The sequence below is a fragment of the Ctenocephalides felis genome, unplaced genomic scaffold, assembly GCF_003426905.1.
Source record: "Ctenocephalides felis isolate EL2017-DRISC unplaced genomic scaffold, ASM342690v1 CF-g0.4_SCAFFOLD_01492, whole genome shotgun sequence".
NCBI lineage: Eukaryota > Metazoa > Arthropoda > Insecta > Siphonaptera > Pulicidae > Ctenocephalides > Ctenocephalides felis.
Window position 1 is genome coordinate 45,774,261 of NW_020537646.1, and position 14,813 is coordinate 45,789,073.

The 14,813-nt window shown below is 27.8% G+C and overlaps 1 protein-coding gene across 1 annotated transcript; it reads right to left on the reverse strand.

Moving 5' to 3' along the window:
* Positions 1 to 697: 697 nt before the first annotated feature.
* On the reverse strand, positions 698 to 14,247 carry LOC113370019 (V-type proton ATPase 116 kDa subunit a-like). Its single transcript, XM_026610660.1, has 14 exons — positions 14,232 to 14,247; positions 10,662 to 10,777; positions 6,455 to 6,581; positions 6,129 to 6,305; positions 5,182 to 5,394; positions 4,845 to 4,995; positions 4,527 to 4,670; positions 4,072 to 4,310; positions 3,896 to 4,005; positions 3,697 to 3,830; positions 3,341 to 3,561; positions 3,121 to 3,280; positions 2,136 to 2,307; positions 698 to 826 (listed from the first exon to the last, which is right to left on the reverse strand). The coding sequence occupies exons 2-14, from the start codon at positions 10,745 to 10,747 to the stop codon at positions 724 to 726; spliced, it is 2,037 nt and encodes a 678-aa protein (XP_026466445.1). The 5' UTR covers positions 10,748 to 10,777; positions 14,232 to 14,247; the 3' UTR covers positions 698 to 723.
* Positions 14,248 to 14,813: the final 566 nt, after the last annotated feature.

Here is a 14,813-nt window from a genome sequence, read left to right on the forward strand (position 1 = left end):
TTTAAATACAATAAATATCTTTTCAATGATACTCAATAATAGAAAGGGTGTTAATTAAGAACAAAGTAAATTTGTTTGAATATAATTTATTGCGAAGGGAATAATATTAAGCTAATGTCATGTACCTTGTCAATTATTTATTGACATAATATATTTTCGGATGTTTCACATGTGGATATGTTTTTGATTTTTGTACATGAAAAAAATTAAAAAGCACATTTTTATGCATATACAATTGCATAGAATATTGAATAACTATGATAGTTGCATAACATTCTTGAAAATATTAAGATGAGAATATGTTTATATTCATTTTATGTATTTAACTCAAAAATATTTCTATTTTAGTTCGATATATAATTTCAAATGATGAAATTTTTACTTGCTAATATTTTTGGATTCTTGAATACAATGAAAAATCAAATTCAGTATGTATATAATCTACAATTCTAATCATCCAAAAATTACTAATTATATATAATGCAATAAAATAAGATTATAATTTATTTAACATATACATAATACAGTTTGAGATAGTTATTAAATCTTGAAATTATAGTACAACTTATCACTGTTTTTGGGGCCTTAAATATTAAAAAATACAAATACATACAAAAAATAACAAGTTATATAAAGAATTATGAACAACTTTTTATACATTTATATGAACATTCAGCTAAAGAGCATTAGATTCCTAAAAATTTATCTAAAGGGAAAAACACATTACTCCTCCGGCGCAGTCGAGGCTGTGTCTAATATTGCCTCAAATGCAAATGGTTGGAACGCATAGCCCAAACCAGAGTAGAACTTGCTTTGAAACTCAACCCTAAAAAGTTAAGATTACATTTATATACACACATAAAAATTTAAGTTTGAAATGAAATCAATTAAGATCCAAACCAATATTTTCAAACTAGATTGAAACAATTTAGCTTCACACAATTGAAACTTAGTTATTCACTGATATTTTATATGGTTCAAAACACTATACTCTTGGAAAATATTACCAGACAACTAGTGAAAAATAATACTATTAAAAAATATTTATTCCGGACAATAAACGTTTGTCAAATTTTTAAAATAATTAAAAACCAAATGATATTTACAAGAAATTTTCACATACAATTAATTTAAAAAACCAGAATTGAATCGTATTCTGATTTATTAATATTATATTAATCGTGATTTATCAACTTTTATATTTCGTCTTCACTGTTTTTCTTTTTCGTTCTTTTTTTTTCTTTTTTGCTGGTTTGTTGATAATTTTTACTTTAACCCAAAAATACTATAATATAATAATAGTTTAGAAAACGAGTATTGAAAACCCTTACAGATTTTCCGAATAAATTTAATTTCCAGAATCAGACAAAAACAATATTAACTGAATATAAAAAAAATCTGGTTGTAGAACTTGCAGAGATCTATATAAGACTTCCTGAATGAGTTACAAATTATCCTCACATAAAAAATCAACTGACTTTATACAGAAATGGTTTCCAAAATTCCAAGAGCTTTCAACAATTTAGATACATTTAACCAATATGTACTCAAATTGGTCGAGAATTATAAAAATGAATTAAATATACAATTGTTTACTACAAAATAAGTTTTTGTTTGAAAATGTTCATTAACTTCCGAAGAAAAAATATAACAACCATTGAAAATTATGTAGAACAGGTTCGGGTGATTATTATACATGTGATCATGATAAGATTCAGAACTTTTTGCAAAAATGTGATATTTTTGTTGAGCTATCGATAGCAATATAAAAAAAACGGGTCGACCGATTCGAGCGCAAATTATTTAAAATAATTTGAAGTGTATAAATGTTTGAAATTGTTTGAAAGGTTTTCGAGGAAATCTCAAAAGGCACAATTTGTGTTCATGAACCATATCTTCTCATCAACCATAATTGTAATTATGTATTTCTACTGACAACTAAACAACTACTGAATGATAAAAGCACATATTTAGTGAGAAAACGTCCAGAATAAATAATTTTTATATTTAATATCTTCCTTACTTCTTTTTATTTTTGATAAATTGGTTGCTATGATATATATATATATATATATATATATATATATATATATACATACATACATATATATTCATAATTTAAATATATAATATACCAATGTAATCGAAGTGTATGTAAGAAAGCAGAGAGGCCCTCCATCAGCACAAGAATTCCAACAGTGAGAACACCCCAAAAAGCAAATACCAACCACAAAGCAACTCCACCGACCCAGCCATCATAAACTAATCCTTGCTTCATAACCATATTCCATAATACTTCTGCCAATTCTATAATAAATAATTCAAAATTATGTTTTCTATATTAAATTAATTATTGTTTTAATATGAAATGTGTGAATTTAGCTTTGCTTAAGATTTGTCAGATAATTCCACATTATAGAAATAATATTCCTAATTCGTAAGTTGTAAAAAATTAAAAATAAATCTAAAACTGAGCATAAATGGCAAGCGCAAGCAATTCCGATGATTAATAAATATTCAGATCTAACATTTTTGAATATTCTAATTGTAAGTAAAACTAAGAAAATGTTATACTATCCTTTCGATAATTCTATTTCAATTATTAAAATTGTATCTAAAATATTTTGAATAGATGCTCAAAAAAATTACACCTTCAATTCTGTGTACACAGAAAGGATTAGACAAAATTAAGATCAATCGAATGCTTAATTTTTTAATTTTTATACAATTATAAAGTTAGTCTTATAATAAAACTTTTTTTTCTACTTAATTATTTATAAAAACAGATATATTGAGATTGTTTATAAAATAAAGGGCTCGTTCAACCGCCACGGAAAACTAATTAACGCGAGTCAATATTGATATTGTGAATTATTGAAATTGATGCAGCTGCTTTTAGGAAACATTAATGAAACATACATACATGTATTATTGACTATGTAAAATAAATTTTGATTTTTATTTATAATGCAGTCACATTTAATTAAATGTCTATTTACTTTTAAGAAGCATTGTCTTGCTTTCATTTAATGTGACCTTATTATTTTATTAGAATTTATTATCAATTGCAAATTTACATAAATTTTGACAAAGTCATTATATATAAATTATAATACTTACGGGCATGAGCCAACGACAGCGCCCAAAGACGCAAATAACTTGCAGTATGTGATACAGATCCCAGCACATACTCAATTGTGTGAATACCTTGATGAATAAAAATTTCGCTCATCTCAGTATTATCATCATGGCCATGACCACCTCCCTGAGCCGGTTGCTGCTGTTGGTTGCCCATTCCTTCTGCATCACCGTTTTCAGTTGCCATTTGTTGATGATTTGCTCCCAACAAGGCTTGTTTTTTCCGCATTTGCATGATGTAAACTGGCTTTGCAAATAACATCCATGGTACACAAAGCAAGGCCAAAACAACAAGGAGCTTTTGTAAACCCCCTTGACCACTGTACATGTATGGAGTTTCACATGCCAGAGAATGTGTTGATGGTTTGAATAAAACCATATTGATAAACGTTATAAGAATGGAGGGGGCACACTGAGGGCTTACTGGGATTTCTGTAAAAAAAATATTATTGTTAAGCAAAATATTATGAATGCAGAAAAAATATATTTTGCTATATTTAAATTACAAAGTCAACACATTTTTTTAAAAAGAATATTTCAGGATAAATGATATCGTACCTTTATCATTATCTGTAGGAAAATAAGTCACCCACTTAATAAACATGAGCAAAACCATATAAAAGAATAAGAAAGTCAGAAATATAATCTGCGGAATGAATTCACATAAAATACTGAGTTTATTTTTGAAATAGCTGAAACAAGCAAGACATTAGTATGCATAATATGAAACATTTTATGTGAAGTATCTAGTACATACTTGTAATTCCAAAGACTTAGTGAAACACCAAACAACATATGAATAACTCCAATAATAATTGATATTTTCATCTTGTAAGCATTTTGAAAAATAATTTTATTTGCAGATAGCTAAAATGTATAAATTCAAAATTTTAAAATTCATTTTATTTATGAGGAAAATATAATTAAACCCACCTGCCATACTGGGTCCAAGCCAATTGGATATGGCGTACCATCATACATATCTTTGTTTGCTGGATTTAGTTGTAATGCATCATTTGTTAATATCGTTGATAAATTATAGTTTGTAGACCAAGATGAGCCAAATATATTAAGCGATTTTGAGAAAATATCATTGTAAATGAAACCAGTATACATTGAAAATACTCCCATTAGAAAGATGATATAACGACCACCAAAAATATATTCCAAATCTGTCGAATGAAATGAAAATTTATTTTATCAAAATATTTTCAAATATAATTATTAATATTTTAAGAAACAACTTATAAATAAATATTTTGTCAATAAATTCATAAACATCTCATTATCCATGATAATTATAAAAAGCATACTATTGATATCTTTCTGCAATGCAATTTCAGAAAAATCTCAAAAACAGTTTTATATTAATAATAGAATTGGCTCACAGACCTCATTATCCGTTTTCTTCGCTGCCAATGGTTTTTCCTTCAAAATCATCCATGCCCCAAAAAGTGCCATTATAGCTCCGTGACCCAAATCTCCGAACATAACGGCGAACAGGAAGGGAAACGTAATTATTGTGTAAGGAGCTATAAAACAAATACTATTAAAATAAAACAAAATATTTTACAGTATAAATTCAATTAATCATTACAGCCAACAAAATTTTATTTTAGTAACCGCATTTTTTTTTTCTTTCGATATTTTATATAAATGACGACAGGTAGGTGTGAGATTCCAATGTTATAAAAAATATTACTTACTGGGATTTGCTTCTCTGTATGATGCAATACCATAAGCATCAATGAGTGCTTGAAATCCGCTAGTAAATTTATTTGTACGATTGTAAGTCGGAGGATCCTCATGTGTTTCCATTCTGTTTAGAATAGGAGGTACAGAACTGCCACTACGTTCCTTTATTACACAAATGAATTAAAAACCATTCAAAGAAAATCTTATGTAAATGCTTAGATAAAACTCTATTCTCATATAATGATTATATTTATTGAGAATGTTCATGCAAAATATTGAAAATATCAACAATGCAATTATTTTTCAGGTCAAATAATTTTTTAAAAATAGATACATCTACACACTAACCGTTCCTCTCCTAAGTGCTAATTGAATTGTTTCCAAATCAAGCACAGGTACCCAGCATTCAGCAATCAAACATTTTTGTGTTACGTCCAAATTGAACAAATTCAGTGTATGATAAATAGCTTTAATTTTTCGAACTTTAATAAACCAATTCATAATGTTCTTAGCAGCGGCGACCAGCACACGATGCCTGTGATCTTGAGTTTGTCCTAATACCTGAAAATAGTAATCAACTTACTAAATCGTAAACTGCAAAAATTAACAGACTATTGCATTGCATTAATCAGTTTGCAATCATTAATTAAATATAAGATTATAGACTGTCGATATACAGATTATAAACACCTTCCGCTGCAACAAATTGTTCTCTTTTTCTATAAATTTAGTATCAGCTGTGTAATCGTTATAGAGCATAGGTTCCCAAACTTATTTGTGCCGTGGACCCCTTGCGATGTTTTTCGTTTTGTTATGGATCCCCTATCTTTACTTTTTGATTCATTACTATACTATATCAGAAACTATATTAGAAAATGTATTATAAGTCTGTATATATATTATATTATCGTTTAACGTAAATAAATAGATTTTAACATGGTATATTGTAATACACTGCCGTGGACCCCCATTTCCATTTGTGGACCCCCAAATTTTGCTTTCGCCGCCGTGGACCCCTTGAAAGTTGGTGTCAATCCCTGGGGATCCATATAGACCACTTTGAAAATCACTGTGGTAGATTATACACGCCTGTTTTTTCTAATTTTGATCTCAAACGATTCAGAATAATTCGAAAAGTCGATAAAACGCAAAATTAGCAATTCTCTTTCGGGAAATTAAAAATCTTAAATCAAAGGAATTGGGGAGAAATGTAATAACTCGTTATACTAGAAATATATGACCAATGGTCATTTAATGCCAAATTAAAATATTTTTTTTAAGAATATCTTACTAACCGTGTTAAGATCTTCTATTCTAGTCATGACTCCCATAGCCATTTCTCGCCTGTCTGAGGGTGCTTCCGGGCATGGATACAATGTAGCTCTAAAACCCTCACAAATTTTTTTGACACGTGTTTTAAGTTGATCTCCTTGGAAGAATATGATGAATACGGATTTGAATACTTGATCACTCTAAAAACCATAGAACAAATTAGTTAAACAATATTTTTAATACCAACAAGGTGATGAATTGAATAAAAATATTAAAATTATTGCAGATGAAATATTCAATGTAAAAAGTAACTAACAAATTGTTAAAAAAAATTGCTACTAAATTTTACCGTTGTAGGATCTTCCAAAGGAGTTTCAATCTCAGCTTGCCTGAGAAATACATTGCCTCGACAAGCCCTCCACAGCATGCGCTCGAACGCCGGAATCCTTTCTCGAAGTATGACGCCAGCCACGAAGCTAAATATCGTTAATAATTATATACATTCGTATGTTTTCGAACAGTCGAACCTCACAAAAATAAATTTTGTTTGTGTTTTATGATTTCATTTAATTCATACTGTGCGAAAAAAATTTTCATTCGTCGAATAAATCGTGTTAAAAGGATAATTAAGAATAAAGACTTCATTAAAATCTAGTGAAAATTAAAACTGAGTTAACACAATATTGCAACACCATGCATAATAAAAGTTATACAAAAAATAAAGCTTAATTTATGTTATTCGACGATCGAAATAAAATCGACATAGTTTGAGTGCACCCAACTTTTGCGAAACATGCTTTTCTAAATCAAACGATGTTCTTAGTTAAAATTATAAAAAATGGAACGAAAATAATTTTGCTTCCAAAAATTTAACGACAATTTTTGACCAGGAATGCTAATTGATGTAAAATGAATGAAGCAATACTTTTTTCATTTTTATATAATAAATTATTCAGTCAATAAACAATAATGTTTTCTTTCAGAATCTTGTGATTTTAATTGGGATACATTGTTAGATAACACGTACGTCTCTTGGCAAGCGTGGTTTAGGATAATTACGGTTTGGGATTTCGTTAATGCTTCTTCAAAGCAAGTTGACCAAATAACCAATGTACAAACCTTATTAGAACATGTAATTAAATATACAAAATTTTATTTACAACTTACCTTGCAATTTAACACTCCTTAAATATGTGTTGCCACAAATAATGAGCATAAAAAATTCTACACAAAAATTAATTATTACATTCTAGAAACCTTTATATTCGTCATTATTATGCAGTAATTTTTAATGTGAAGTTCCGAATGACAGTAAATATATTGAAAACAAATTAAAAAAATGTCGACAAATGATTTCAAATGCTTATGAAAATGTAATGATTCGTGCACGACAATTATTCTTTAAAAATTTATTACTGACCATGGGAAGAATTCTTCTGGTTCGCGCGGTTTTTCCAGAAAACTGCATAGAATATTAAAAAAAACGTCATTTTTAATATTAATTAAAAGCAGGAATATATATATATATATATATATATATATATATATTTATAAACACATACATTCAAGCATATAGAATTCAGAAGTACATAATGAAATAAATATAAGTGAGAAATTATTTCCAGTTGTGATACAAAATTAAAATGTTAATCTGTTAGATTTATCATACAAAATATCAAAAGTTTATATTATTACCAACATATAAACAATCCTGATTATCTCAAATTTGTTATTTAAAATTTCTACGTTAGTAATGATAAATACGGTTAAGATATTAGCCAAAAGCGCAATTTGCATAAGCATCTTCAGTAGAACGTGTATAGTTATAAAAGTTAAAAATATTAAAATAAAAAATAAAATAAATTTACGTTAAATATAAGGTAACAATTTCAAGATAATTTTAATCTTATTTTACATAATTTTTACAGCTATATGATTACTAGCTGATAATATTACCCCAGTCATTTTACGATCAATTCAGAATAAAAAAAAATTATTTATATAATTTTGAGAAAGTTGACTATTTTAGATTTTCCAGGAAACAAGAGCAAGTAAAAAATTTTACTGAAAACACTTTCATAAATCAAACGGCAGTGAAAGCATACACTCCCCATCACAACAACGACTTTTTATGTTTGCTATAATTCATTTTGAGCAAATATTTTACGGCATAAATTTATTGATAAAGTAGCGTGAATGAATTTGTAACAAGAATGTAAAAGTAATAAACGATCGATTTTTAAACAAATTGTTACTGATTGCTCGTTATTTTACTGCGCACGACTTACCCTTCAGATGTATCGTTTAAATACTTTTTGGTTTAGCATTTTTAATGCCAAGAATATGAAACCGCTGTTTTATAAAATTATGCCGTTTGTAGTAATAGAATTTGGACCAGATGTTCATAATAGTCAATGTTAGTCAAATACAGAAGTTGTTTATTTTTCAATGTAAACTTGCTCGGTATTCGAATATATCACAAAATGTGCAGCATTTCAATTTGTGAAATATTTAAATTATTTAAATTAAAAATATTATTTTTGGTAATCAAGTTTGATATTGGCAAAGAAATGATTTTATCAATAAGTCATCTATGCGTGTGATGGGGGACATGAATTCAAAAATGTTATTCTGTTAGCACTATTTAAACGATTACCACAATTCCATAATCATTTTACGTACCCCAATTGAACGGGACCAGCATTAGAATTTCTCGATTCGTCGCTGATCAGCGCCCTGGTCATCGATTCCGTCTGGTTAGCGCCCCCTTCGTGCTGGACGAGATATTTCAACCGGACAACAAATTTTGGGACATTACACACAAGGAACAAAATCAAATACTAATACTCTAAAAGACTTACACAACGATAGGTAATATTGGCATTGGATCATTAAATATTATATCAATAATTAATTCCGAAATAGTGCATTAGCACAAATGAGAGAAAATTAGAAACAAAAAGATTGCAATGATTAGCATAGTTTTTTATTAATTATACGTTTAAATTAAGCATTGTACTTTCGTGAAAATTTATTTTCAGATTAATTTCGCACTCAAAAATTTAAATCTTCAGTAATAGCATAAGGATGGCTGTGAATCTTATACAATATAATATTCAAGTTTAGAAAAACTCAAATTAATGAATATTTTAATCTTATTTTAAGAATTATTTGAACTATGACTCTTCATTAAAAACAGGCCGAAAAACTAAATATTTTTGCTTTAATTATGATTTAAACGAATGGAAAGTCTAAAGCCCTCGAGTTCTATATTATAGTTTACATTGAAAATTCTGATTTATAAGTATTTTCAAGAAAAAAATTAAAATCTTAAGTAGTTGAAAAGAATATAAAGTAAAAACAAAGTTGAACATTGTCGCAGCAACGTAAGCCAAATTGAAGTAATATTTTTTAATGCAGAAAAATTTAATGGAAGTTAATTCAATGTTTAATTTACATTAGATAGGTGATTGTAGACATGTTATATGGTGTTAATGGAAAATGATATGAAAGGAATGAATCAGTGCATCGTAACCGCATGCAAAAATTATCCAAATCCATTTACCATTTTAAAACTACATCGCATGCATATATATAGTCTTAACCGCAATTTTGTCTATCATGTTTATGGCAATGAAATTCTGCATCGTGTTATATATCTAAAAAGCTGTACATTGGTTATTTGTCAAATATTTCTTATGAAAATTTAAGTTTGTAAAGACGTTAATTGTCTGTATGAGAATGCAAACTTTTGCTAAAAAACAAAAAAATCCACAAATCCAGTCACAAAAACGTAATAAAATAATTAATTTAAATCATTTGGAAATTTGATCATTTCAAGAAAGGTCGTAGTCCTATTAACGACATTTCAAACTTTACAAGTAGGAATTTGATTAATCACTCATTTCAAAATTCCAGTAATTGACATAATCGAAAATAAGACCAGAAGTAAACACAATATTATTAATATATATATATATATATATATATATATATTGCCAATCTAATTGCATTTTGGTTTAGATATGATTAGTAAAAAAAATCAATTTAAAAATTCGTTAATAATCTTGCCTGAGAGGACTTCTATATTTGTCATCGTGATCAGTGTAAGATCTCTGTAATAAAAAACAAATCCGCGATTAACCGATATTCTGAAATTTATAATTCCATTCACTTTCTGGGGAAATCCAACACACTTTAATGATAAAGGTTTATTGAATTAATATAATCTAAACCTTACATCAAATTGCTTCACCTAATTTTGAAAAGCTCGCATCCGTTGGGTACATAGTTCAGAAATGTAAAACCATAGGTCAGGCGCAGTACACACACATTGAATTAAATATATAAGATCAATCATACAGGTAAAAAATCTTAAGGTAGTATAAGATTTTTTTAAAAAATTGATCTTTATCCCATTTATAACTTTCGAACGACTAAAAAAAATCTAACTAAAAATTTAATTAGATAATTCGAATATAATTTGCAACTAAAAAAAATGTTTTCACGATCAAACCTGACCACTGGTCTTAGCAGCCTAACAATATTCTATTTACCCAAGTTTGAGTGCCTGTCCGCCCGTACGAAGGCCTTCTTCTCCCAGGAGATTGACTTGTTCTTCCTCCCTGGACGGATCAGCCATCTGCGAGGAACGATGGTAGCCTACCTCAGCCTGGCAACACACAACGCACGACAAGCGCGGAACCGATTTCTAACTGATATTTAAATTTCCAACATTTGGCCCCAGAAAATTAAAACGTCCCTATTTACCCTACGCTTCAATTCGTTTCCATTGAAAAATTCTTCAATTGAGAAAATCCTCGAGTGTTTTCGTAGAATTTGCGGTATAATCAGAAGAACAAAAATTATGAATCATAGTGCTTTCCAAAAATCTTCACCACTCTAGTAGTAAAAAACTTGCTATTCTCATCAATCAATTATTTTTCACATCCATTTCCAACTATTTTAAGCTGTAAGCACAGCTGTAAAAATATATTCAAAAAAAGATTTTGTGTGAGTTATAAGATTCTTCAAAACTTATGTTTTAAATTAAAAAAAGAAAGATATTTGGAAAACAGAACGATAAATATTGACTCTGATGAAGGAAAAAAATAAATAACAGCATATATGTTAAGGGGATAATAATATTAAAATGCAAAAAGCTTATAAATCCAAACATTAGAAATAAAAGTATTAATGCGCTGTAAACCAAAAACCAGAAACCAAAAGAAAATTTAAGAAAACTGAATCAGCAGGGTGATCTAAAAAAAGCTTGGCACTAATTCTTTGCATAGAATTTTATAAAAATACTGAAATATAAACGTATCACATGTCCCATTATGCTTTTCAATGAAATCATCTAATTCTATCCAATGCTACTAGTATATAAAAATATTTTTTGAACAACAATGAGGGGCACTATTCATTGTTGTTCTCGATCTACATAAAAATCTAAAAATTATAGAAACAATATTTTAATTATAGATCTACGATTTAACATTATAAACATGCGATAACAATTTTGTTCTAATAATCAGGCCCAAGGAATAAAGAATTTCGTTTCGGATAAAACAAGAGCAAAGTTGGATTTAGAAACCCGGGCAAGACGCGATGATAAAATATACTAAAATTTCATTAAATCATTAGTAATGCGTGAAACTGAAGACAAGCGAAAACTACACAAATCTTTCCTGATTATGGTTGATCATATATCTAGGTAACGATACGTCTAAATTAACATTTAATATTTATTTTTACCATCAAATTCAACCCTTTTCTAATTTAGCTTTATCGCATTATTTTATATCTTTATTTCAAGGGCCTTTTGATGCAGAAATACAAGAAGTTCTTAAATGCAGCAATTTATAAATGCTGCAAAGAAAAACGTGTTTGGAGAAGATAATTATGATTAAATTGTATTACCCAATCGGAATTTATTTTCTGTAATATGGAATTGACCAACAATAAAACAATAAGCGAAGGACATCCATTAAACACGTTTAATTTAGAATTTAGAATTACATCCCTCATCGGTCGCATATCGTCAGTCATTGAAGCAGTTCTAAAAAGCCATTTTATTAAACAAAAAAATTCAGATAAAACAAATTTTCATCAATAAGCAAAATGTTTTCTTGATGAAGTGATGAAAGATACAAAGCACAAAGTTGCAGAACGTTTTTAAATTATGCTTTTCATAAATTTTGTAAAGTAAAGGAAAGAAAAAAAAAACTATTACTTTGTTGAATAAGACGATATTGTGTATATATTTTATTATTTACATATATTTTACACAAAATTATATATTATAATAGTGTGCAAAATATTATGAAAAACTATACCCTTTTATTGTTGTGTACTTAATGGATGTCGCCTTTGTGTGCAAAAAATGAACCATTTTAAATTGATTTATTTCGTAATTTATAATTAATAGCACGTAAACATTTAATAATTTCATATATTTAACAAAGTACAATTAAGTGGTGAAAGAATGATAACATGAATGCAAGAGCAAGCAACGTGCAGAGTTAAGAAAGTTTAAATAAAGCAGATAAGGGCTGAAATTTCAATTTCGAAGTAATTTAGAAGCCATTTTTCAAATTGTAACATAATTATCGACGTGTAAGATATTATTTGAATCTTGTAGAACAGAAACTAAAAAAATTGAAATAACAACCCTACTAGAACAAGAATTAGTGCACTCAAATTGAGGAATCCATCGGATAAGTTAGAAGTAGGATCAAACAAAAACAAAACGAGTGTGCAAAAGATTTATGGGAAAGGATTAATGGACTGAATTTTCGAGCATTTCTTATTAAATTGAAAATTTCAATAAATCACAAATTTGATTAATTAATGTTTACTCGATTTTATCGTGCGGTTGTTTCCAGGCTAACGTAATAATGATTTGCGAGCAAGATAAAACATTTTTTTAGTTAATTTTTTGCATTACTCAAAATAATGTTTTATCTTTCAAAATGCCAAGTCAATCTTTTTAATTTAATAACTCAGCATTCTTCACATTACCATTCTTTAATAGTTTTATTAAATCCATAATAGCTATCTGACATTTCTGTAATAACTTTTATGGTAAAATTCAAATATATTCCAAAGCATTTAAATAACCTCCACCGATTTTTAATTATAATATTCGAACAAGTGGTTTATTTCACTGATTTAAAAAACTGCTATATCAAGTTTTTCTTCACAGATATTTTATGATGAACCAATAAAATTTAATTTAAATTTAAGTGAGCTGCGTTATTGATTTTTATTCATTATTATATATATTAACAAATCTCTCACCCCGCGATGCATGCCATTTCAAAATATGACTTTGGGTATAAATATTAAAACTGAGGTGCAAAAATATTAACTTAAACCATTCTAATCTCGCAATAGTTTATTTTAAGTCAACATCCAATATGATTGTAGTTAAAAGGATGATATATTAAAAAGCAACAAATGACCTATCCACAACAATGACGATTGAGCAATAAAAGAGTGAATATGAATGATAAAAGCTATATTAATCGCTTCAAATGGCAAGCTTAATTAAAATGAAAATTTTAAATCGATCAAAACATTACGTCACTGTTAATAAAGGCGTATTTCTAAATAATTCAATCTTTTCTGGATTTTTTTTATGTTTCAAAGCTTGTACATAACTTATAGAAATTATAGATCATCTTATAACATTATTATTGTTTTAAAAGAAGTACGAAATCAACTAGTATTTGAAAATTTATTTGGAAAATGTAAGTCATTAATTGCTCTCCGAATTAAGTGAATTTGATCAGAATTCAGATAAAAATCTATGGTTGTGGAATTATGGTGATGTTAGGAGACATATCAAACGCTGATTCAACGACGTGTAAATAGCAATTGATGGCAATTGAAATGCATTATCAACATTGAAGCAATGAAGAATAAATGACAAAAACAAACGCATTCTCGATGATAATTGGTAATTTCTCCTATTATCCGCAACTGAATCATTCAATTTCTACAATTTACTACAAAGTGACGTAACGAATTTTCACGATGTTTCTTATGAATTATGTTAAAGCTGCACAAGTTAAAACAAGAAAACAAAAATTATTTATTTTATATCTCGAATATAATCTCACCTCATCGAAGAAAACTTGAGTTTTGCGCAATATGTGTTTTGAGTTCAGTTAGTTCTAAAAAATTTCTTTTCAAGGTTTCAGCATTACGGTTTACTTCTTCACGTAGTTCATTTTCAAGTTTCTCAAAAGTGGCCTGTGAAAATAAATGTCATTGTAATAATTATAGTTTTATGAAATATAAAATATATATTACTTTATTATTATAAAGTATGACAGGCAAAACGTAAGCCGTTATTTTTTATGTAAAAGATTCTAAATCAAATATTCGCTTTTCAAAAACAATCTGATGTTTTGCTTTCGTTGATATGGCCTGAAAATTTTCTATTATATATGTAATTTTAAAAAAAAAAAAAATATTGTACAAAACAGAAAGTAATAAAAATCTTATACATACATTTTATCATATAATGGATTGCAAACGTTTAGGTCTAGGTAGAATGTATAAGAGAAAATAAAATAATTATATGTAATGGAGTTACAAATATTGGCACAATTAGTATAACATGAAATCGATAGTAAGTTTCATTTCTGGAAGTTGTTTTAATTAATAACTGTAAATTTCTTTTTATTACAGATATATCG

What these genes read in the sequence shown, in the direction of transcription:
- LOC113370019 (XM_026610660.1), bottom strand. Translation starts at nt 10,747, where the DNA reads ATGGCTGATCCGTCCAGGGAGGAAGAACAAGTCAATCTCCTGGGAGAA. An exon ending in CTTTGGAAGATCCTACAACG is followed by an intron (nt 6,306 to 6,454) that starts GTAAAATTTAGT and finishes TATGGTTTTTAG; the next exon opens with AGTGATCAAGTATTCAAATC. An exon ending in TAGCACTTAGGAGAGGAACG is followed by an intron (nt 4,996 to 5,181) that starts GTTAGTGTGTAG and finishes TGTGTAATAAAG; the next exon opens with GAACGTAGTGGCAGTTCTGT.